This window comes from Typopeltis vanoorti, chromosome 20, assembly GCF_054136105.1.
Source record: "Typopeltis vanoorti isolate ZY-2024b chromosome 20, IOZ_Tvanoo_1.0, whole genome shotgun sequence".
Taxonomy (NCBI): domain Eukaryota; kingdom Metazoa; phylum Arthropoda; class Arachnida; order Uropygi; family Thelyphonidae; genus Typopeltis; species Typopeltis vanoorti.
The window spans coordinates 102,419,991-102,445,000 of NC_143568.1; the positions used below are offsets into that span (position 1 = coordinate 102,419,991).

Consider the following 25,010-nt stretch of genomic DNA (forward strand, 5'->3'; position numbering starts at 1 on the left):
AGCTAGACCTCCACCAGAACAATCCGATCTGTCTTTCCTTAGTGTTGAATAATCTTTGATTCGAAGCTTCAGATTTTGATTTAGTTTCGTTTCTTGTAAACATCCAGTGTGGATGTTATTTTTATATAAAATGTTCTTAATCTCTTCCATCTTTTTTTGAGTGCCATTGATGTTAAGCTGAAGTATGTTGAGAGTCCTTGTAACATATTTATCATTGAGATCCTAGACTGCAGTTCTTGATGTATCGGCTGCCCCGGATGAGGTAGTGAGCATGTCCTCGTAGCATATTTCTCATTGAGATCCTGGACTGCAGTACTCAACGCATCAACTTCCCCGGATGCAGTAGTACGTTTCTGATCAGAACAGATGCTCTTCATATGGATACCAAAAGTTTAAGAGTAGTCTACTAAGTATAAGTTACATGATATGCTGAAGGAATATTAAAAGAGAAGCTAAATTTTTTATGTTGGGCCCATACACAAGAGTTTGGTTTATCAACTTATAGTACATTAGTACCATATATGGTAGTGGGTTAGGAAAGGAGGAACTTTTGATTTGATTTAAAAAACTGTTGTATTTCTTGGGAAGATAAATAATACTATAGGGGACAAACTATTAAAAAAAATGGATTCCAAAAAAAGGCCAACATTGTGCAGACTCAACTTTTACTTCAATAACTGAAAACAGAATTTCAAAAATAAACACATGACCTTTATTGATTATGAAAAAAGTATTTGATAAGATGAACAAAAGCTGGTTTTATGAAAAAAGTATTTGATAAGATGAACAAAAGCTGGTTAATATCTTAGTTGATATAAAATAACAAACCAACTCTTATGGTCTATTCAAGAAATATATATGGGAGCTGGCAAAGGTTGGTCGATTGGTAGAGCCTCTGCTACTAATGGCTCAGTTAAGTAAGTTCGAGCGCAGTTAGTAGTTGGAAGAAGACCAATCGTTCGATGCTGTTGGCACACTCTCCCTAGATGAGTCTTTGGACTCACTGGAGGTGTCAAATCATCATCATCACAATAATAATAATAATAAAGCAGCAATCAATCTCCAAGGCCAATGAATTCTACAGCAGGGTTTCCAACGTCCTAACTTGATGCATACTAGGTGGTGGATGGTTCCTTATCTTCTGATTTTGAACTAATACTTGGGTTTCACAAGACTGTTCTCTCACCCATCTTCTTTGTATGGCTACTCTAGTTGACTACCAGTTCAATACAGTTTTGCTGTTGTCAGTAAACTACATTCCTCATTTTTCAACAAGCCCTGCACATTACAAACCACAATCTCCAGAACATCAACCTCCATTATCTTAATTCTGGAGTTCTGAAAAAATTCTTATTTTACTTTATTATGGTTTTTAGGTTTCATAGGTCTATAAAACTTTGTACACCTATCTGTAGTTTAGAACCAATAAAATTACTATGCCTTCATTCTCTTTTTTATATACACTTTTTTTTAAATTAGGCATTAGAAGGTTTGGAAAAAAAAGGGGTTGCTCAAATTGTTTTTAATCTTGGCTAATTTAGAAAATATGTAGTTTAATTAGAAAAGAAAATAGAGTGGAAGGTTTCTATCAAAAAATCTTTTTCTCTAAGAATACACTGAGAAATTGAAAATGTGAAAGAAATATCAGAACTCTTTGTACTATAATAGTACTACTATGCATGAGTGCAATCTTATTCCTATAGGCTACTGATGTATATGTAGTGTTACCAAATACGTTCATATCCTATTATAGAAGATTAAAAATGTATTTATTAATTGCAAAAGTAATAAAAACATTTTATTTCCTTTTTTTGTAAATGCACTTCTAATCACAGATAATTCTGAAAAAAAAAATTAATCACTTTTTTAAAATAGTAAATGGCATGTGACTAGATGGCAAGACAGAATCAAGATTTATGAACAAAAGAAAAAAACAGAACTGCTCCATTTGAGAGGTATTCTACTTAGCTGTTTCTGTCACAGATATTTGTTGTTTTTTATTTAGTGAAAATGTGATTTTGCTTACTATATTCTGTATATTAGTTAATATCTTAAGGATGACATCTCACTAATTTAGAATTAATCTAAAAAAAAAAGGATTCAGTTTTGTATGTTCTGTATTTGGTAATCCTACTCTATCCTGTGGCCTCCTCTCTATTGAGAGGGGTGCAGCTAATTACTAGGGAAGTAATGACACAAAATGGTTTTCCGTTGCTTTCCTTGCCAAAAGGTGACTAAAGGTGAGTTAATCATGTTGGAGGCTTAATGGATTTTTTACAACACTCAAAAAGAATTAAAATAGAATTTAATACTTCCTATATTTCGTCCTAGTCACTAGGACATCTACGGGGATTACAAAGACAATTAATGTAACATGCACACACAAATCTTACAATACTAAGCCCAACCACGTGGGTAACACTAAAGTCCTATCTAGGTGGAGCGCCCTCTAAGAGCGGTAGTTGGTGGCCTGGAATGTAAGGTGAGACCTCTGGTGATGAGAGTTTTCCAAATCTTCGGAAGCTTAATGCAACCATATTTATTAAGATTTGGTTGGTTTCTGAGAGCTGCTGCTTCTAAGAAAAGTCTCTCTTTCTTGAATTTGCTGTGGTGGAGCATGGTGGTTTTCTTCCATGATGCTCTGGGTGGTGTCCAAAACATGGTTAGCCAAGCCTGAATGGCCATAGTTATGTTTACATATGTAAGACTTGTGTTCCTCTAGGCGGATGGATGCTGATCTGCCTGTCTGTCCAAAGTACGCCAGCTTACAGGAACAGGGTACTTTGTAAACTCCAGGCAGCGAGAGAGGAGGGAGTTGATCTTTCGTAGAACGGATAAGGGTAGCAAGTTTGCGGTAGGGCTTATATGCTGTGTGTAGGTTGTACTTTTTTAGAATCTTGGCTATTTTATCAGATGTGCTACAGATGTAGGGTATGGTGATGGCATTTTTAAAATCTTGTTGACGAGAAGGACAGGGAATGGGGGGAGGAACTGATTATTTTTTTGATACTGTGTTCGCTGTAGCCATTGGAGAGGAAAGTGTTGTGTATGTGGTTAAGCTCAGTAGTAAGGGCGGTTCCACTGGAACAAAGATTGTGGGCTCTCTTAGTAAGAGTTTTGACGATGTCATATTGTTGTGAGGGGTGGTTGTGGGAGAGTTTTGAATGTATCTGCCTGTATGTGTGTGTGGGTTTTCTGTATACAGTGAAAGCAAGTGTATCATTAGGCAGGCGTGTGACTAAGGTGTCTAGGAAGGGTAAATAGTTGTTCTTTTCCTTTTCCATAGTAAACTGGATTCTTGGATGTAGGCTATTAAGATGACTGAGGAAAGAGTCTAACGTGTCTGGGCCATGAGGCCAAATAGAGAACACGTCATCTACATATCTTAGACAGATAGAAGGTTTGAGTGGGGCTGAGGTGAGTTAATTGGTCTCATACAGAGGGGGTGGAGGGGTTTTTTAATCCCAGTAACTTGGGTTTTAATCATAAACACTAAAATTAATCATAAAAACAGTAACTCGGGTTTTTAGTCATAAAAACCCGAGTTACTGGGAAAAAAAACCCTCCACCCCTCTGTATTAGACCGGTTAACTTACCTTTAGTCAACAGAGACCAGATAATGGTTCCTCACGTCATGGATGGGAATCGAACCCAGGTCTTTCCAACCAAAGGGCTTCATCTATATACCGACTGAGCTACAGAGTCTCATTGGTAATCGCTGTCTGAAAATTTGAACTTTTTTGGCTGCCAAGATAAACATAGGTGATAGAAAGTTTTTTCATTTCACTTCAACTTGCCTTAGTATTCACTAATGTAAAGTGCACTTCTGTTTAGACATGTATGCTGCTTGGGAAGAAGTTAGCGTACCCCCCCCCCCCCCCAAGGGCAGGATGCATTATGCCATGTAACGAGTCGTGTTTGTAGCTGATATAAATATTGGAAGAATATATTGCTCCCCAGTCAGTACAACTGTATCCAGGTGAAATCACTGTGAGAGAAAAACTGATAGTTTGAAAAAAGCATTGTGATAGGATGCCACGTTGCAGGCCTTTTGGCCAATTGTTTGACAAGTTGGGCCATCCCAAGTCAACAATCAGTGATACCATAATGAGATGGAACCACAGGGAGTCAACTGTAAGTGCTACCCACAGTGGATGAGCCCCACACTCACTGAACAACATGATCACAGGATGGGGGTGCTCTGAAGGATAATATGTAAAAGCCACCATTTGTTGGCTGATACACTGAATGCGGAGTTCAAGGAATTGACTGAACATGAATCTGCACAAAAACATTCGTAACTGAGGCTCACAGCATGGGTTTCCATGGTAAGTCCCACATCACCCAAACCAACATGCAGTGTCGTCTTCAGTGATGCAAAAAGTGTGTACAGTGGGTTGTGGAAGCTTGGAAAGCTGTGTTATGGATGAGAGCTGTCAGCGTATAGTATGGTCCTGTTTTTCATGGTTTGACCTCGGACCTTTGTTTTTGGTGCCACTGACATTGAACTCAGAGAGGTGTCTGAACTTCATTCTTACTTTGTCGCATTTCTATTGAACTGACTATTATTTCTTTCAGCAAGACAGTGTTGGGTGAGGTTCTGTGGGAATGTCTGTCCAACAGCAGCCCATGACCTCATTACATGCCTACAGGAAGAATGGTCCAAAATCCCATTGATCCCTATTGCATGCTTGTGGAAAGTATGCCCTGTAGGATTGCTGCAGCCATCGCAGTGAAAGGAGGTCCTATATTTTATTAAGGTGGGCACTATGGCTATTTGTTCCTCACACTATGGTGTCTGTTAACTTCTTTCCAAGTGCTGTATATTACTGGCAATATGGTAAGGGTGACTCATTATTCTGACTGGTTTCAACCTTCATTGAGATTTTCACTGGGAGCTAGACATGTGCAGATGGCCGTAAGTTGTGTAGTGTTGGAAAAAGCTCCAAAAAGTTGTAGTATTTATTTTTAATTGAAATCACCTTCTTTAAATATAACACGATGGTGGTGCTTACAAGTTTAACCATGTGTGACCAGAACGACTAGGTGAGCGCTGCAAAAATCAAGTGGCATTAATGATATAGACTTTTCAAAAATGATTTGATGTTGTGAGTGTAATATGTATATATGGTGGAGTGTAAAAGATGTATTTGTGGAGAGAGAATGAATGGGAAGTGAGTGAAAGTATGGATTTGTAGGAAGTGCAATATATTTAAAGACTGGGAAATAAAGTATATAATTTCTTGGTATCTTTAATTTATAGTATAACCAAGTGGAAATAGTTCCAACAATTATCTCTAATCCAGAGTATTTTAATAATCTAGTGTAACCAATGGTGCAACTAGGGAGGGTGCCCCCCCCAAAAAAAGGGAATAAAACAAGAAAAATTTCCAAAAACTTTTCCTTTTTTCATTTTTTTTTATTTATATTGTGTCGTGTCTTCTATTTCTATACTACTTATGAATTAGCGGCCACATAAGGTGGGAATACCCTCTTGCTCTCGGGAATCCCAGTTGCTGTGAATGCAAGGTGAAGTAGTGCCCTTGCGGACCGAGCGCTACTTCGTTTGCCCGAGCTGGGCCAGAGGAGATCACGGGTATCATGTATTGGCAATCACTGCAGATGCTCAGTCATAGGTTGTATGCAATGTAGTGTGCATTCTCAAACCGTCTATTCAACTCGGCCCACTTCATGAGTGCTCCCCCCCCTTCCCCCGAAGATTAAATCTTGAGTGCTCAGCCCGCTCCAAGATTAAATCCTGAGTGCGCTACTGGGTGTGACACCTTTTGGGCAACTTGTATATGAAAAAATATGACTTCTGCATTGCTTCAACCTTAGTATCACCTCTGGGTCTGGCGCCCACTGATGAGATCTCAACAAAGGTCGAAACTGATCCAGGTAGCGACCCTTCATTATACATTATACATATATAGTATGTATATATATATAGTATGTATATATATATAGTATGTATATATTATACATTATACATAGTATGCATTAAACATATCTGTAAGGATATGTGCTTTGCATTATGTGAAGTCACGAGTTACCCCAGTCCTGAAAATAATTCAGGCACAAACTTGGTTGCTTACACTTGGATAAAGGATTAGACCAAGTATAGAATTTCTTGGTAGCTTTCATTTATAATGTGGAAGAATGAGGAGGAGAATGCAAGAATGTGGAAGCAAAAGTTAGTGATAAGGAAGAGAAAGAAAGTATGAATGAGGAAATTGAAGTAAGTTACGGTGGAACAAGAGGTAGTGGGAGTGACAGAGAGTGAAACTGTCAGAATGCAAGATTTGATGAAACAGTTATTGAAAATGAAAACAGGAATATGCGGAGTGATATTGACGTTTATTGAAAACTAATGAAAGAAAGAAGAGTAAAACAGATGACGAGTAATTCCAGGATAGCAGTATATGGAGATTCCATAGTTAGAGGATTAGTTAATGAGACAGTCAGTAATGTCTGCTATCCAGGATGGAGAATGAGTAGGGTAATTCAGGCATTCGAATGAAATGATGAAGAAATGAGCAAGAGAGTGATTATAGGGATAAATGATCTAAGTGCACATAAGGAGCATGTGAAGGTGAATATCAGGAGGTTATTGAGAAGAGTGAAAGATGACAGTGTAGTTGTAAAAGTTGCCAAGGTATGATAATGATGAGTTGCGACAGAGAGCCAAAATCATGAATGGTATACTAGCAGAGCTGTGTGAGGAGAAGGGAAACAGTTTGTGGGATGTATGGCATGTGTTTGAGGGAAGAATGAAATTATACAGGTGTGATGGGTTGCATTTGAATGACTTTGGAGTGAGTGCACTGGAGAAAGTGTTGCTGGATGGAAGCACAGTTTGTGGAAGTAGTGTGTGTGTGTGCGTGCGATGCATGCAAGAAATCAGAAGCAAGAGATGAAGTGAAAAATCAGGAGAGTTGTAATGAAGAGACAGAAATGCTTGGTAGTGAAAACAGTAACAGTAGAAGGAAACACAATCAACCAAGTAAAAGATGATGAGTGGGTGTGTTAGCATTCCTTGTAGATGTCACCGGATACCTAAAGGAACTGAATCTTAAATTTCAAAAACAAGGACAATTGGTTGATAAACTGCATGGGCATGTTGTTAAACTGTGAATGAAACTATGTTGTGTATTTTTTTTTTATTTTTATTCACATTTAACATTGTTTATTATATATTAATCATGACTTGTATAAAAGTTATTTATTAATCCTTATTTAAGAATTATTAATTAAGTATTTATTCTGAATTTAATCAGCTATTAATTAATTAAACAATAATATGTGTATAATTTATTGTAACTTATATATTATAACGTGAATTTTATTATAGTTATCTGTATGCGAAATGAAAGAGTTGATTAAGTAGCTCTAATATTCTATTTATTGTGTTTTTATTAACTCAATGTAGTGGTATAGCCTTATGTAACATTAACGAAAATGTTTACGTTTATTTGTTGTCATGGAAACGCATGAAGTAAACGAGCACGAGTGGAACAGAGCGTGAGCTTCGAGAAGGATAAGAAAAAAATAAAAGATAACAGGGAATTGGAACGGAAATTTGGAAGCGACAGGAAGCAAGGGTATAAACTAGTGAAGTGGAAGTAAATGAAAGGTTCTCAAGGGCAGAAGTTAAAAGGGATAATATTTATAAGCGAGCAAGAATGAAGCGAATCTTATAGTTAGCTGAAGGTGAAGTCAGCAGTAATAATAACAAGAAATTAATGCCATAATCGGATAATATAAAAGACTGGACGTTCAGTGAAGAATTCTGAATAAACCCAGTTAGTCTAGAATTGCGACTTATTTCTAATTTGCCCTAAGGAGAACTGTACAGTGTTTAATTAGTTAATGAGTGGTAACAAGGATAATTAAAGTACCCTACAGTTGATGTCTAGAGTTGTGAAGCGTGATTAATAGTGTTTTAGTTATAACTGTGGAGAAGTCTTATAGATGTGTTTTTAAGAACAATAAATATATTTTGAAAGTATACTCACAACATGATTGATGTACTAGGAAATGCTTCTGGTAAGGACTGTCATATTGATTTATTTCAATGCATGAAAAATTGAGTGTTAGTTACGCTACGTTTAACCTAACTTTAACTGTGGCAATTCTTCGAGATTGGAATTGAAAATAAAAATTGCTTGAGAGATATTTACAGCAATTAGTGCCTGTGTTGTTCTTTAAGCATCTGGCATGGCTGAGAATTGCATAAAAACTGATTAGATAGGAAGTTCTATTATATTTAATTAAGTGTAGGAACTTTATGACTCAGAAACTGAGAAAGTGTATGTGAAGGTTTGGAAGATTGAATTAATATGATTGACTTGACCTAATGTTTAACTTGATTCTATTGTTTAAAATTTGAAGTAGAATTTATGTATGTGTTATATAGCTTATATTAAATGTTTTATTTTGTTAATCTAATTATTGTGTTTGCCTGAATTCCTTTTTATTGCACCGTTCACAAAAATTTGAATCTTGCGGGAATCCCAAGTGGAAAACAAATACTTCGGCCAAAATGAATAAGGAGACATAAAAGTTGTTTTAAAATAGAAAGATTGTATTATTTAAATTAGTAATTCATTAATCACTATGGCTGTTACATCAAGTTCTGAAATGAATGATAGTGAATTCTTTCGTACGGTGAACCCACAACAGGTCTTTCCCCAGTTTTCAGGTGAAGAATCGGATGATGTACTATTTTTTTTACCTATGCTGAAAAACTTAGAGAAATAGCAAACTGGACTGATTTTCAACTACTAGTTTTAATCAGAAGTAAATTGATAGGTAAAGCAAAAACATTCTTATATTCTTCTCCAATACTTCGGGAAACGTTTGAGTATTCTAAATTTAAAGAAACTTTATTGTCCCAATTTTGTAAACTTAAAAGTGTAGGCCCTAACTTATGGAAGTTACAGAGAGTCGTTCAAAAGGATAAGGAGACTATTACTGATTTTCACAATCGTTTATTGACACTAGCTAACAGTTTGAATGTTACTAATGAAGATAAACCTCACTTAGATTGGGCTGTATTCCAACAGTTCCAGCAAGGTCTTAGGCAAGAATTGAGAGAAACAGCATATGAGAAGAAAATTTCTACTTTAGAAGAGTGTCTCAAAAGTGTTAAGGAAAAAGAACAAATATTGGGAGACCTTTATCCCTCAACCAATGTAAGTCTTGTGAATGTTGTGAATAAGACTGATTGTTCCTTCAACCAATCAGAAATTGAAAAGAGAAATAAGGATGAAAAAGGAAAAGCAAAGAATATTGGAGAAAACTCAAGTAATGTTAACTGCATAACTGAAAGTAAGGAGCAATTTGACAAGAAACTGATGACAGAAGTAAAAACTTTAATTCACCAGGAGGTGAATAAATTGAATCAGCCAATAATAGATAGTCTTAATGAAGTTGTGAAACAATTATCAGCTAATACCTTGAAGTCTCAAGAAAATCAAAACCCCACCACTGGTAAAATTAATGAGATGATTAAACAGGAAGTGGAAAAACAAAGTCAACCTATTTTAACTAGTCTAAGTAAGGTAATTCAAGGACTAGATAACGTTAGACAACAGATGTCTGCTATTCCTCAATCTAAGACAGAGACAAAACAAAGAAATCCTCTTAAGTGTTATAATTGCAACAAAGTTGGACATTATGCCAGGAATTGTTTCCATAACAAGGAAAACTACTATAACAGCAGATGGAACTCAAAATTTGGATATGTAACCCATAGAAGAAATAACAGAATTCTGAAGTATCAAACATCTAATGAAAGAATGATGAGAATTAGAGGAGATATCCTGGGCTCTAAATGTGACATCTTATTGGACACAGGATGCAATGCCTCTACCATCAAAATGGATTATTTCTTAACCTTAAAGAACAAATTATGGAAGAGCACTGCCAAGTTGAGACAACCTGTAAGGATTACTTCTCTCTCAGATTCAAACTCTGTAGCATATGAGAAACTTCGAGCAAGGATATACCTACCAGAATTTGGACTGTATGTGTGGCAAGACTTACTTATTGTTCCCACTACTTCCAATTTGAGCTCCCACATTATCTTAGGAACAAACTTCTTAGCAAAATATCAATTCTCTTGTGATTTTTCTAAGAAGGAAATATCCCTGATGAATAAGAGGAGATATACCAAAGGAAATGAAATTCTTGATTATGATAAGACTAGGCATCAGACATAGCAGTCTAGATTACTATATGACTTGGGACCATCTACTAAAGGAGAGTCATCTGTAAATCAATTATCTAAGAAGAATAGTGATGATAACTCTGATGTGCACTATCAAACTGACAAACCACTTGTCACTGATAAACAACAAATGATTGTGACCAAGCCTGAATCGGAAATTGTCAATAATAATAATCTAACAGTTGAAGTCAATTTTGCAAAAGTGACCAATCTATTTTAATGGAGCAAAACACCATATTGTGAAACAACTAAAACTTGATTCTGGTAATGGAGAACATCAGATTAATTCGGAAGAGACAATCCCATACTACAGACATAGAAGACACGTGGAATTTGATAAGGAAAGTAACAAGAAATTTAATAAGAAAGAGAATCAGAATAAATGCACAAGTCATAATAAGGAACCAAGTTTTATTCAAACTAGGTACTACTTAAGAAATCGAAAAAAGAAATATGTAATCTAATTCCTCCATGAAGGAGCCTAATGTAAAAAAAAAAAAAAAAAAAAAAAAAATTTTCCTTAAAACAAAATTTTTTTTTTTTCAAAGAAAGAGTGAGCCTATGTTAAACTGTGAATGAAACGATGTTGTGTATTTTTTTTTTTTATTCACATTTAACATTGTTTATTATATATTAATCATGACTTGTATAAAAGTTATTTATTAATCCTTATTTAAGAATTATTAATTAAGTATTTATTCTGAATTTAATCAGCTATTAATTAATTAAACAATAATATGTGTATAATTTATTGTAACTTATATATATATTATAACGTGAATTTTATTATAGTTATCTGTATGCGAAATGAAAGAGTTGATTAAGTAGCTCTAATATTCTATTTATTGTGTTTTTATTAACTCAATGCAGTGGTATAGCCTTATGTAACATTAGCGAAAATGTTTACGTTTATTTGTTGTCATGGAAATGCATGAAGTAAACGAGTGCGAGTGGAACAGAGCGTGAGCTTCGAGAAGGATAAAAAAAAAATAAAAGATAACAGGGAGTTGGAATGGAAATTTGGAAGCGAGAGGAAGCAAGGGTATAAACTAGTGAAGTGGAAGTAAATGAAAGGTTCTCAAGGACAGAAGTTAAAAGGGATAATATTTATAAGCGAGCAAGAACGAAGCGAATCTTATAGTTAGCTGAAGGTGAAGTCAGCAGTAATAATAACAAGAAATTAATGCCGTAATCGGATAATATAAAAGACTGGACGTTCAGTGAAGAATTCTGAATAAACCCAGTTAGTCTAGAATTGCGACTTATTTCTAATTTGCCCTAAGGAGAACTGCACAGTGTTTAATTAGTTAATGAGTGGTAACAAGGATAATTAAAGTGCCCTACAGTTGATGTCTAGAGTTGTGAAGCGTGATTAATAGTGTTTTAGTTATAACTGTGGAGAAGTCTTATAGATGTGTTTTTAAGAACAATAAATATATTTTGAAAGTATGCTCACAACGTGATTGATGTACTAGGAAATGTTTCTGGTAAGGACTGTCATATTGATTTATTTCAATGCATGAAGAATTGAGTGTTAGTTACGCTACATTTAACCTAACTTTAACTGTGGCAATTCTTCGAGATTGGAATTGAAAATAAAAATTGCTTGAGAGATATTTACAGCAATTAGTGCCTGTGTTGTTCTTTAAGAGTATGGCATGGCTGAGAATTGCGTAAAAACTGATTAGATAGGAAGTTCTATTATATTTAATTAAGTGTAGGAACTTTATGACTCAGAAACTGAGAAAGTGTATGTGAAAGTTTGGAAGATTGAATTAATATGGTTGACTTGACCTAATGTTTAACTTGATTCTATTGTTTAAAATTTGAAGTAGAATTTATGTATGTGTTATATAGCTTATATTAAATGATTTATTTTGTTAATCTAATTATTGTGTTTGCCTGAATTCCTTTTTATTGCACTGTTCACAAAAATTCGAATCTTGCGGGAATCCCAAGTGGAAAACAAATACTTCGGCCAAAATGAATAAGAGGACTGCTAACTAACTATGAATTGATCCTGCTATTTTATATAGACTAATCTAAGAATAGAGTGGCGCAGTATAATAGAAATTTCTCTACCCTTGGATTGGTGATCAATTTACAATTAGTTGTTTTTTTATATGAGAGTGACTTACAACAAGATGGCGAATTCGAACATGAAGGAAAGAACGTCACGACAATGTCAAAGCTTTTTGTAATAAACTAAGATTGTTGGAAAGTCAGATAAGAGCTAAAAATTGTTATCATTTTCCAACTCTAGCAACTCATAAAAATATCCCTTATAATTGTTAGAGATGAACTGAATTGATACAAGGTTTGCCGACTTCAAAAACAAAGACTCCACATTCACTATATTTGCTTGTCCGATGGACGCTGATGTAAATAATGTGCCAGAAAACTTACAGATGGAACTTATTGAGCTTCTGGCGGATTTAGTTCTAAAATCACAATTTAACAACATTGCTTTGACGGATTTTTATAAATTTTATTTGGTGGGAGAAAAATATACAAATTTATGCGCCTTTTCAAGAAAAATCATTTGTCTTTTCGGCAGCACATATATATATGTGATATATATATGTGTGAACAGTTTTTTTCGAGGATGAAAAATTATTTTCATCCTCGAAATGGATGAAAAATTTGAGGAGTTCGTCCGTTATTTGGACAAGAATAATGGGTGAACACCTCGAAAATTCTATGCGATTATCCTTAAGTAATATTAATGTCAATATTGATAGTCTTGTAGTTGAATTGCAAGGCATTAAATTGTTATGTTGTTCATTATATTATAAAATTTATGTAGAGCTTTATACATTATTATAAATAAATGAAATATGAAGTAGCAACTTGTTTTAATTTATTTTATTTAATAATTTGGTTCGGCCCTTGACTCGGAGGCAGCATGATAATTTGGCCCCCGAACTAGGAAAGGTTACCCATGCCTGGTCTAGTTCAATATCCCTCACACAGATCAATCAAAAGCATTCTCTTTCAAGAGAACAAACACTATGCCACATATCACCTTTCAGATGCAAAGTGGGAGTGGAAGGAATAAAAAGGAGAAAAAAAAAATTAAGAGTTGGAGATTGATCTTCCTCAACCTGCATATAATCTATCTCAGGCATGGATAGGTTTTGCTGTTGATAGTTATTCTGGTTTTATGGTATATTCACAATGACAAATGAACAAATGGGATTCTGTTGAAAGTTAATAATCTGTTATATTTACTACACATAATCTGTTTTTGTTGTACAACTTGCCAAGTTTTAATCTCTACTATTTTTATGTGCTTCATAGTATGCTTCTTCAGGAGAAATAAATAAAAGACTTATCAACCCATTTCTGTATTCTACTTCCCACCAATCTTTCCAAGACCTTCACAACTCCAGATATACAGACTGGCCTTTAATTTGAAGTCACCACCTTTATGCAGTGGAACAATTTTACCCTCCTTCCACTCCCTTGGATGGAACCTGTGCTGTTGTAGGACTCTTTGACAGGTTGCCACATGATAAGCTGATATTTAAGTTGCAGCACATGGGTCTGGATGTCAGATTGGTCAACTGTATTCAGGATTGGCTGTCTGATAGGTATCAGAGAGTTGTGTATGGTGGAGCAGTTTCCAGGAGGCAGAGGGTTACAAGTGGAGTCCCACAGGGCTCAGTACTAGGACCTATATTGTTTAACCTTTATATCAATGACATGGCCAGTGGATTGCAGGGGGATATTCAGTTGTTTGCGGATGATGCGAAGCTGGAAAGGGTTATTAGTAATAGTGCAGATGTGGTAGCCCTGCAAGAGGATTTAAATAAGCTAGTTAGATGGGCAAATGAATGGGGGTCTCAGTTTAATGCAGCAAAATGTAAGGTCTTGAGGTTTGAGAAACATCGATGGGATGCTGCATACTCTATGGGAGGAGTTATACTGGAGGAAGTAGGGGAGACAAGAGATCTGGGGTTGATGATTGATAGAAACCTGAAGTTTAGGGGACATATTGCAAAGGTGGTGAAGGTAACACAGAGGATTGCTGCCATTATGAGAAGGACACTGACCTGCAGAGATAAGAGGGTTATCATTCCGTTGTATAAGTCTCTGATCAGACCACACTTGGACTATTGTTCTCAGATTTGGTCCCCAGGATTTGAAGGGGATAAATTAACTGTGGAAAGGATACAAAGACGGATGACAAAGATGGTTTCAGGACTGTACAAGGATAGTTATGAGGATCGGCTGAGAGAATGTGGACTGCAGAGTTTGGTGGATAGAAGAAGGAGAGGTGACATGATTGAGACTTTTAAACTGTTGAGAGGTGGTTACAGGGTTGACACTGGGGAGTTCTTTCGCTTGGTTGAACAGCGGGAAGGAGTGATGACAAGAGGCCATCCCTGGAAGTTACGAAAGGAAACTGTGAGCAAGAGGGTAAGGAGTGGTTTCTTTGTGTGGAGGGTGGTTGAGCCATGGAATGCATTGCCTGATGGAGTGGTGGGAGCGAGAACGGTCAGTGAGTTTAAAGAGTGGTATGATAGACTTTGTGTTTCTCAGGGTGAGACCTCCCCTCAAATGAGTCTTGACAGACTTTATGTCTTAGGAAGGACCTCCCTCGATGAGTCTTTTGACTCCTTGGAGGCCTGAATAATAATAATAATAAATAATAATAATAATAATAATATTAAACAGGCATGCCAATGCTACTGCCAATTCCCTGGAACATTGCCTTAAGATTATTATTATTATTATTATTATTATTAAACAAGACCTCATGGAGTCAAAGCCTCATCTAGGAGGTCCTTTTATCTCACACACATCTCATCATACCGCATCTTAAACACATTCAAACTCCTTGCAGACACCACACTCTCAAGCAAGGCATTCCAATCACTCACAACTCTGCATGAAAAAAACCTGCCTCTCACTCCCCTACTCACACCCTCTTTATACAGTTTCCAGGGATGACTGGAAACCTCTGGTGCTCCCCTGATCTCCCACTATTCTCTGTAGAACTTCTCCACCATTGATCCTATAACAACCCCTTACCAACTTGTAGGTCTCTATCATATCTCCCCCTCTTCCTTCTCTCCACTAGACTCTGCAAATTACATCTTTTCAATCTTTCCTCATACTCGACATTCCAGAGGTCAGAAACTACCTTAGTCAGTCGCCTTTGGACCCTTTCCAACATCTCTTCATCCTTCTGAAAACCAGGTGACCAAATCTGGGCACAATAGTCCATGTGTGGCCTAATCAAAGCCTTATACAATGGAACAAGAATCTCCCTACTTCTACACGTCAGTGTCCTCCACATCATTCCCAGAAGTCTTTCTGTTGTCTTCACAATTTTGGTGATGTGTCCCCTAAATTTTAGATCCTTATCCACTATCACCCCAAGATCTCTTATTTCCTCTACTTCAAACAATATATTCTCACCAAGCATAAATTCTGCATCCCATCTTTGTTTTCCAAATTTTAAAACCTTACATTTTGCAACATTGAACTCACATCCCCATTTGCTTGCCCAATCACTCAATTTATTCAAGTCTTTTTCTTCCCTTCCCTTACTTCCCTTCCATGTATTCTTCCCTTAAGATGTGTGGTGATATGTCATCAAATCCTATCGCCTTATTGACATCAACGTTATTTATTTCCTTAGGCACCTCCTGCTCACTCACAATTCATCCACTACACTTAATTTCCTCATGATCAGATCCTGATCAGGATGAAACACCCTTATAAATTGATCACTGAATATCTCTTCTGAAGCAGTTACCATTCTACCACTTTCATCCCTTAACTTCATCTTACATGTCACTCGCCTGCTTGTTTCCAAATCCATTCATTTGCAATGACAGTTAGTTTATCATTTCATAGGTACCTTGGTATCCCATAATTATTATTATTATTATTATTATTATTATTGTTCCGGGAAACCCCAAGGAGTCGACAGACTCTTCGAGGGAGGCCCTAACATCATGTCAAGAACAACTATTCAACATTCACACAGTATCTATCGTACCTTGCATTGAACTCATTCACAGTCGTAGCACCCACAACAGACTCTGGAAGCTTATTCCACTCATTTACCACTCTCCAAGTAAAGAACCTAGCTCTAACACCCTTGTCAACCACGCTCTTGCCCAGCTTCCATGCATGGCCCCTAGTCCTCCCACCACCAGTCATATTTTCAAAAATATCTTCTGGATCAATCTTATAAAAACCCTTCAGTAATTTGAATGTCTCAATCATATCACCCCTCCTTCGCCTATCGTCCAATTTCTGCAACCCACAAATCTTCAACCTATTCTCATAAGGTTCATTCCACAGACCTGCTATCATCTTGGTCACTCGTCTCTGGCCCCTCTCCACTTCCTCCCCATCACAAAGAAACCCTGGTGCCCATAACTGGGCACAGAAGTCCAGATGGGGTCTTATCAAGGCTCGATACAGAGGAACAACAACTTGTTCGTCTCTGCATGTTAAAGTATTTTTCAGAAGCCAAGTGATTTGGTGAGCTGTTTTAGTTACTTTTGCAATGTGCCCCCTAAACTTCAACTCCCTATCCACCAACACTCCCAAATCCCTGGCCATATCAATCTCCTGGAGTATGGTTCCACCAATGCGATATACTGCTGCTATTCTTTTCACCCCAAAGTGCATAACCTTACACTTTGCCACATTAAATTGACATCCATTTTTCCTAGCCCAGTCCTCCAAACTATCCAAATCATCCTGTAAAATTTTGACATCCTGTGCACTCACAATTGCTCTACCCAACTTTGCATCATCAGCAAACAAGTGAACACTTCCTCTTAGAACCTTTCCAATATCATTGATGAACAAATTGAAAAGCAGTGGTCCAAGAACAGAGCCCTGTGGCACTCCACTAGTCACAAGATGTCTTTTAGACTCCACTCCTGAATAAACCACTCTTTGATATCTCTCCTTCAACCACCCTCCTATCCATCTCACCAACCCTATATCTATACCCATCTGCTCCAGTTTACTGATTAGGGTTCCATGTGGTATCCTATCAAAGGCCTTGGCAAGGTCCAGTAGTATCACTGTAAACCCATTACCCCTATCCAGTTCAGCCGTCACTGTGTTATAAAACGTGAGCAAGTTACTGAGGCATGATCTACCCTTCACAAAACCTTGTTGTCCCCCATACAATATCCCATTTTCATCTATCCAATCCTGTATTCTTTTCTTGACTAATTTCTCTAAGACCTTGACAATGATTCCTGATATGCTAATCGGTCGGTAATTTACAACAGCAGTCTTGGAACCACCTTTATGCAGTGGAACTATTTTCCCCTCTTTCCACCCACTCGGGACTAACCCAGACCCGAGACTCAAATTAAACAAAATGGTCACGGGTACTGACAATTCTTTAGCTGCTTCTCGTACAACACGAGCTGGTATACCATCCAATGAATATGAAATTAGTAGAAATAAAAATTAGAGACTGTTTTTTTTTGTAACAATTTATTTTGTAGTAAACTATATCAGACTTTAATCTTTAACATGTTCTCTATCTGTAGGTGTCTCAAAAGAAACTAAGATATTTGTTTTTATATTTATTTAGCTGCTAATATTTCACTGGTTTTATATCTTAAGTACACAAACAGTTTGTCACAGTGTACAAGCGCTGACAATCTGCTGTTAGTGGAAGCAATTTAAAATTGTAATGGACACATGAAAAGAACTAAGATCCTAATTTAGTGTCTATACTGTTAGATAAAAAAGAAAGTTTACAAGTATTAAGTTGGATTTGTTCTTACAATGCAGTCCACTAGATTTACTTACTGAGGTCTGGGGAGTGTTTTATTGCTATTGCTGACTCGAAAAGAAGTTACAAGTTAGAGAACCTGTTTTGAGTCAGCAACAGCAATGAAATACTTTTCTATTTAGGGCTTGAGAGAGAGCATTTCAAAATTATAGTGAAGTATCATGCTCTCAAGAAATCCTGGAGTGATAAGCAAATTTCTTTTTTACATGGAGAGTGGTAATGGATTAAAATGCATTACCTGAGTATTTGAGGAGTGATTAAACAGTGAATGAGTTTAAGGCAAACCACAATTTTTTTTTCTTTTTACTTTTAGAAAGTAAACTATACTTGCTAAGGAGTTATTTTTGTTTACTCTTTATCCAAGTTTAAGCAAACTTTGTGCATGAAGTATGACTAGGCAACTTGTATATAGAGACTGATGACTTTACATCATTTGCCTTCGAATCCCATAATAGTATCCCTTAGTATTGGCCGAGTGGTTAGCATATCTGCTCTCCAGCCAAAAGGCTGCAGGTTTGAATCCCGTTGTGGGCATGGGTGTTTGTGATTGTCTGTGAAACTAGTGGTGGTGATGGAGTGTAGATGATGGTAATTGTTGTTTGTTGTAGTTGTTAGATTGAGTGGTGGAGACTGAAAGTTGTAGAGTCAGTGCCCTCCCTTGATGAGTCCTTGGAGGTGTCATATAATAATAATAATAATAATGCAAACACACTTCCTTTCAGAAGGCAAAGATCAATACACAGACTAGTTTTGACTGCTATTGAGATCTCATCAGTGGGAGCCATATCCAGGAAGATATCAAGGTTGAATTAATGTAGAAGTTATTTCTCACATACAAATAGCAGAAAGGTGTATCACCTTATTATTAAAATACTCTGGACAAGAAGTTGTTGTTGAAAGTTTTTCCACTTGGTCAGGCAGCTTAATTTTGAATATAATTCGCATGAAAACTTTGTTTGCTTATACTTAGATACAGGATTAAACAAGAATATAATTTCTTGGCAAGTCTAATTTACTTTCTAACCAAATGAAAATTCTTTCAACAAGTATCTCTGATCTCAAGTATTTTAATGAGGTGATACACCTTTTTGTTACTTTTATGTGGAAAATATATGAATTCTGTATTAATTCAACCTTGGTATCTTCAAGGGTTGGGCTCCCACTGATGAGAGCTCAATAATGGTTGAAACCAGTCTGGGTAGTTATCCTTAATGAATAGCATTATGCACTTCTGAAAGGAAGTGTATTTTGCATCATGGAATACTAAGGCAATTGGTGTTAAGTCATCAGCCTCTCTCTCTCTCTCTCTCTCTCTCTCTATATATATATATATATATATATATATATATATATGTGGCCACTTTATTAAGAAACATTCCCATTTATGAAAATGAAGGAGGTATTCCTAAGCAAGTGGCCACTTGGTGTACAAGTAGCCTAGTTTGTGAAGATACTTCATGCACAAACAGTTTGTATTCCTAACAGGAATACAAACAGTATTCCTAAGCAAGTGGCCACTTGGTGTACAAGTAGCCTAGTTTGTGAAGATACTTCATGCACAAACTTCGTTTGCTTACACTTGGATAAAGGACTTCGTATAATTAAATAAGAATATAATTTCTTGGCAAGTACAATTTACTTCCACAAGTTTTGTTGTGCCAGTGAGGGCATACCATGATAAGTCATTGAACTCCATTGGGGTGTGATGATGATGATAAAAACAGAAAAATGCTTTCAGTCAGAACCTGAAACAAACTGTTGCCTGCTGTCTAAAAGCATATGATGAATATTTTATACTTTAACTACATTGCTTTACATGTAGTTAACATATTAGTAGTGCAGTAGAGTATTAAAATTCTTATCAGTATCGGTATAAATAAACAATATGTTAATATTAAAATAAAACTTCATTTTTTTAATGTTATCTGATCAAGTTTCTGCAGCCCTTTCCCTCTATTTATATTACTTCTTGATGCAAAATAGATTTGTTCTCACCTAACATAAATTTGTGATTTTTTTTAAGAATACATCATACTAGATGGGAACTAGTAGGGAGATCCCTTCTTTCTTTCCTATTCTTTTGGTAAATATTATATTATACCTTGTAAGTAGTTAAAGTATCTACTACATATATGCTTTTCATTTATATATTGCTTATTATACTTGCTATATATTTATGCTTTGATTTTTTTTGAATAAATATTATCTTAATACTTTATTTTAATAAATTATAGCCACTGTTTCTCTATGTTGCTTATCAAGCTGTTCATAGTGCAAATCTATATGCACCTCTTCAAGCCCCTCCGAAGTATGTTGCTAAGTTTGCTCATATAGAAGATGTTAACCGCAGAACTTATGCTGGTATGTAATCTGTAGAGGCTTTTGAATTCTAGTATGGTTATCTCCTTGTATTATGTATTATTTTATTATAATTGAGTATAATAATGTATCCATTGTTTTATAGTAGAAAGCAATTCTTGTGTATTGAACCTTTAAAGGTGATAGAAGCTTGAAAAATTACAAATCAGCGAGCATGAATTGCATTGATGTTGCACTACTTTATTTTATGTAAAGACTTGGGTTCAAAGCTTGTCCAAGATTCAAAGAACTTTTTATAAGGACTTTTCAATTGAAAATGACTTGGTTAATGTCATACAGATGTATCAAAGTTTTCCCCTCTCCAACATCTGGAATTTTCATTTTGCAAGAAACAAACCAATCAGAGACATGTTGATACTAAACATTTTAATAATGATAAAGCATGCAAAAAACTGGTTTTGATTTTGCTCAGAATCACAGCTAAAGGCTATGGGGCAATATAAATAGACATAATATGCTGCCTCATAGCCTTTAGCTATGATTCAAAACAAAAAAAAAGGTTTTTGACAGGACTCTGCATGTTTGATCATTATTATTTTTCCTGACCCCCATGGAGTCATAAGATTCATTATTAAATCATATTACAAGAATCGTTATTAAAATGTTCAGTTTCAACATGTAAACATTATTTGATATAAAATAATAGATACTGTATTTTTTTGGACGATAAGATGCACCCCAAATTTATGAGAGAATTTTTAGAAAAAATGTATTATATAAAAATATTCACAAACCTTAAATTTCATTTATTATTACCATAACTTGTACCAGCAAAATTCAGTTCATCTTCACTCATCTTGTTACTGTCACTTTTCATATTATTGTCTGATTTATTGTTATCACTCTCTTCAAAAGTTAAGTCATCTTCAGTACCATCCATCACATTACTTATGCCACATTTTTTAAAAGACTTAATAATAATTGTTTCTTCTTTTACATTTTCCCATGATTTTTTTCACCCAAGTACACACTTCTGAAATTGTCGGCCGTTTCATATGTCCTGTCGCTGTAAAATTATGAATTGGCTTTGCCATCCATAAAAAATTTTTAAATGGTTTATTAATCAACACATCCAAGGGTTGTAATTGACTTGTAAGGCCTCCAGGAATGACAACTAGTTCTGTGTTCATTCCTTTTAGAATCTTCTTGGTTGATTCTGTTTTATGTGCTCTAAATTGATCCCACACTAACATCACATGCTTTTTAAACAACACACACCTGGACGTTTTGCCCATATCTTTTGTATCCATAATTTTATTCCTTTTTCGTCCATTCTGGTATCACCTACCTTTGGACCATAAGACACACCCCAATTATCAGTCAATTTCTCTACGTAAAAAGGTGCATCTTATGGTCTGAAAAATAGAGTATTTATTATTTTCCCTTAATAATAAGTCATTGCCAAGTCAGAGTCTTCTGGGCAGATTTCTTCATTAGTTACATTTTATTTAATGCTGTTTACCCTTAACTAATAATTAGCCTTTTCATCAGTGTTGCAATTACAGTGATTAATTTTAAAATGTGTTTTTTTTTAGAATAGGGGATACAAATCCATCCTTATTTCATAGTTGAATGTATAAAAACTTATAGACTAGAGAGATTTAAGAATATAACTCAGCATCATGCATCGGTAGATTAAATAGTTGTTTGTGACAGGAATCTTTTGCAGTCAGAAATAATGGTGGGGTGCACAGAAGTCTGGGTCAGACCAGCATCTCTTAAATTTTGTGTATAATAATGTAAGGTTCCTTTGGAAGCCAGATGGAATGTGAACTTAAGAAAGCTACTTAGTGTATATATTTATTGTATTATAGTATTATAAATGTCTTAAAAAGTCTGACATTTACTCCATCATGAATGGTGTACCTAAAGTTTTTTTTATTATTATTATTTTATATTTTTATGTAGCTTCCCTGCGAAAATTTTTTGTAAACCTATAGTACATTTGCACTGTGGGTGGGCTGTTTTATTTTCTAGTTTTTTATTAATTTTATATTTTTTTGGAAATGGAAACCCTACTCTGGAAAATAAACAAGGAATTTTATCAAGCCACTTCAGGCCTCCAATAAGCAAAGCATTTGTCTCACACTGGGCAATGAAATTCATCTCCCACCTAAAGACAATCACAAACATCAATGCCCACACTGGAATCTGAACAGACAGGTTGCAGAACAGATAGGCTAACCACTCGGCCAACCAGGCTGCTGTTTACTATATTGTGCATGTGTTCCTGGGATATGAATCTGCATGGACTGTGTTGAGAGAAACCACTGAATTCCTAATGAGATTTGGTCATTAGTAAAATCAACATAGATTTAAATCCAAGGCCATTTTCTTAAGTTATGTAAACTTGTTTATTTTTATATAAATGCTCTATTGCAAAAATTAGACATGTGAAACAATAATATATCATTTAAAAACACTTTAAAACTCAACCAAATGCAATTTCCCTCCATTAATGTTTCTGATTCACTATGCATTTTTGTTATTTCATTTGATAAGGAAAAATAGAGATAGATATAGAGAACAGCTGTTCTTTCCTTCTCCCATAGACTTTTCATAAAAAACTTGAGAAAAAAATGCCATAAGGACAGCCACTAATAAGCTTTCTTTCTTGCTATGCAGATGCATATGAGAAACACAGACATGTTAGAAACATTTTCTATCATAAATCTTTTTCAGACAGTCCCACAAATCAAAGGATTAGATCATGTAAGAACAAATCTCTACACTCTGTAGAGCAGACAGGCATCAAAATTATGGCCTGCAAATCTGACTGGGCTAGCGAAAATGGAGAATTAATTATATGTATTGGGGATGGGGCAAAATTGTGGAATTGCGTTCCATCATTAAGTGTTTGAGTCTTTAGGCACTAGAAACTTTCTTTGCTTAGCAGTATATCACTGTCTTGTTTATTGAAGGCTTGATAACTTGTGGGACGGAATAACAGTCACAAGATTGATACTATGCATTCTATGACTATTTATTTTGTTTAGAATAAATCTAATATGGGTTTAAAATAAATACAAATGTGCTTAAAAAGACGGTGAAGATATTCTTAGGAAAACTGTCTTTAGAGGTACCTGTGACATAGTATATTTATAAATAGAACACTTAAGACCATAGTAATAACTTTTAATTAATAAAGGTACAGATATTTCATACTGAAATTAACAGCACATCTTCAGTGTCATAGAAATAGTTAAAAGAATGGAATACAAAGTAAAGAACAGTCGGTGGATCACCAATTAAAATTGTTGCTGCAGCTTAGGAAATTAATTACTAAATAATATTAATAAATAATCCTTTACAGATAATTAATTTTTAATTTTTATTGATGATTGCATAGAATAAAAGTCTCCCAGATTTTTGAGAGAAAGGCAGTCATTTTGATTTAGACGATGTAAAATAGCTTCACAACCTTATTTAAAAAGGCATTCATATTTGAACCTGAATCTATGGAGGAGAAGAGCTTTATCTCACTGGATATTATGAGTAGTGTCAATGCTGTGTTGTGTTGGACCAGACTTATGAGGTTTCATGTATTCAGTATAATATTGATGTTCCTTAATTCTTTTTTCCACAGAACGGCCTGTTTGTCCAAAATAAGATACATTGCATTCACATGGTATTTGGTAAACACCAGCCAAAGATAGAGGTAAAAGTTTATCTTTTGTAGATGGTAATGAATAAGATTTTGTTGATAGTATCTCTACTTGCTAGATCAGTGCAGTTAAAAAAAAATTCTATCAAATTCTTATGCTATCTCTGTTCAATTGCTTATGCCACCAACCATTCTGAATTTTCTTCAGATCAGCTTTCTTGTACGAATTGTTTATATAGCTGCAAGAATTCCATTTAACCCTAATAATTTGCAAGCATTCTTTGATCTCTTTCTCAACTTTCTGAATACATTATAGTTTTTCTTTTAATGTAGTTCCCACCCATGAAAGGTTATTTTGTAAACCTATAGTACCATGGGTGGAGCTAGGATTTTTTTTCCCTATTTTTATTAATTTTATTTATTATTATTTTTTGTATCATTTATTTTTTACCTCATCTGGAAACCCTTCTCTAGAGGCCAAACAGGGGACTTTTTCAATCCACTTCAGGCCTCCAAAACGCAAGGTGGTAGCCTCACACAGGTGAAATTCATCTCCCACCTGAAAATAATTACAAACATTCATGCCCATGGTCGGATCTGAATCTACAACCTGTTGATTGGAGAATGGAATTCATTAACCACTCAGCCAATCAGACTGGCTGTTGCCAGTTCTCTAAGCAATTTAGACCACAATATAGTGTTAAGTTCTTCTGCCATGGAGTAATGCCCATACAGCTGTCATCCACATATTGACTGCATTATGAAAATGTTAAGTGTCATGATTTTTAATGTTTTCTTCAATCATGATTTTTTTCATGATGTATGCATCTTGCATGGAATTTTTTTTTTTTTTTTTTGTTATTTTTCAGTCTTCTGATTCAAGCATTTGTGTTGAATGACACATCACTGAAACAATTCTTATTGATATTAATACATTTATATCCCATTCCACTTTAAATTCTTGTCCTTTATATAAGCCTTGGTTCTCTAAGAAGTGTACCAAATCCGTA

The 25,010-nt window shown here is 35.3% G+C and overlaps 1 protein-coding gene across 2 annotated transcripts in view; it reads left to right on the top strand.

Annotated features, from left to right (window-relative positions):
• LOC150095728 (arylsulfatase J-like) overlaps positions 1–25,010 on the top strand; it is a 150,863-nt gene that overhangs the window by 95,881 nt on the left and 29,972 nt on the right. For both annotated transcript variants that reach the window (XM_090409768.1, XM_090409769.1), the window contains exon 7: positions 20,252–20,378. In XM_090409768.1, coding sequence (XP_090265894.1) covers positions 20,252–20,378 — 127 coding nt within the window. The remainder of the gene's footprint in view (positions 1–20,251; positions 20,379–25,010) is intronic.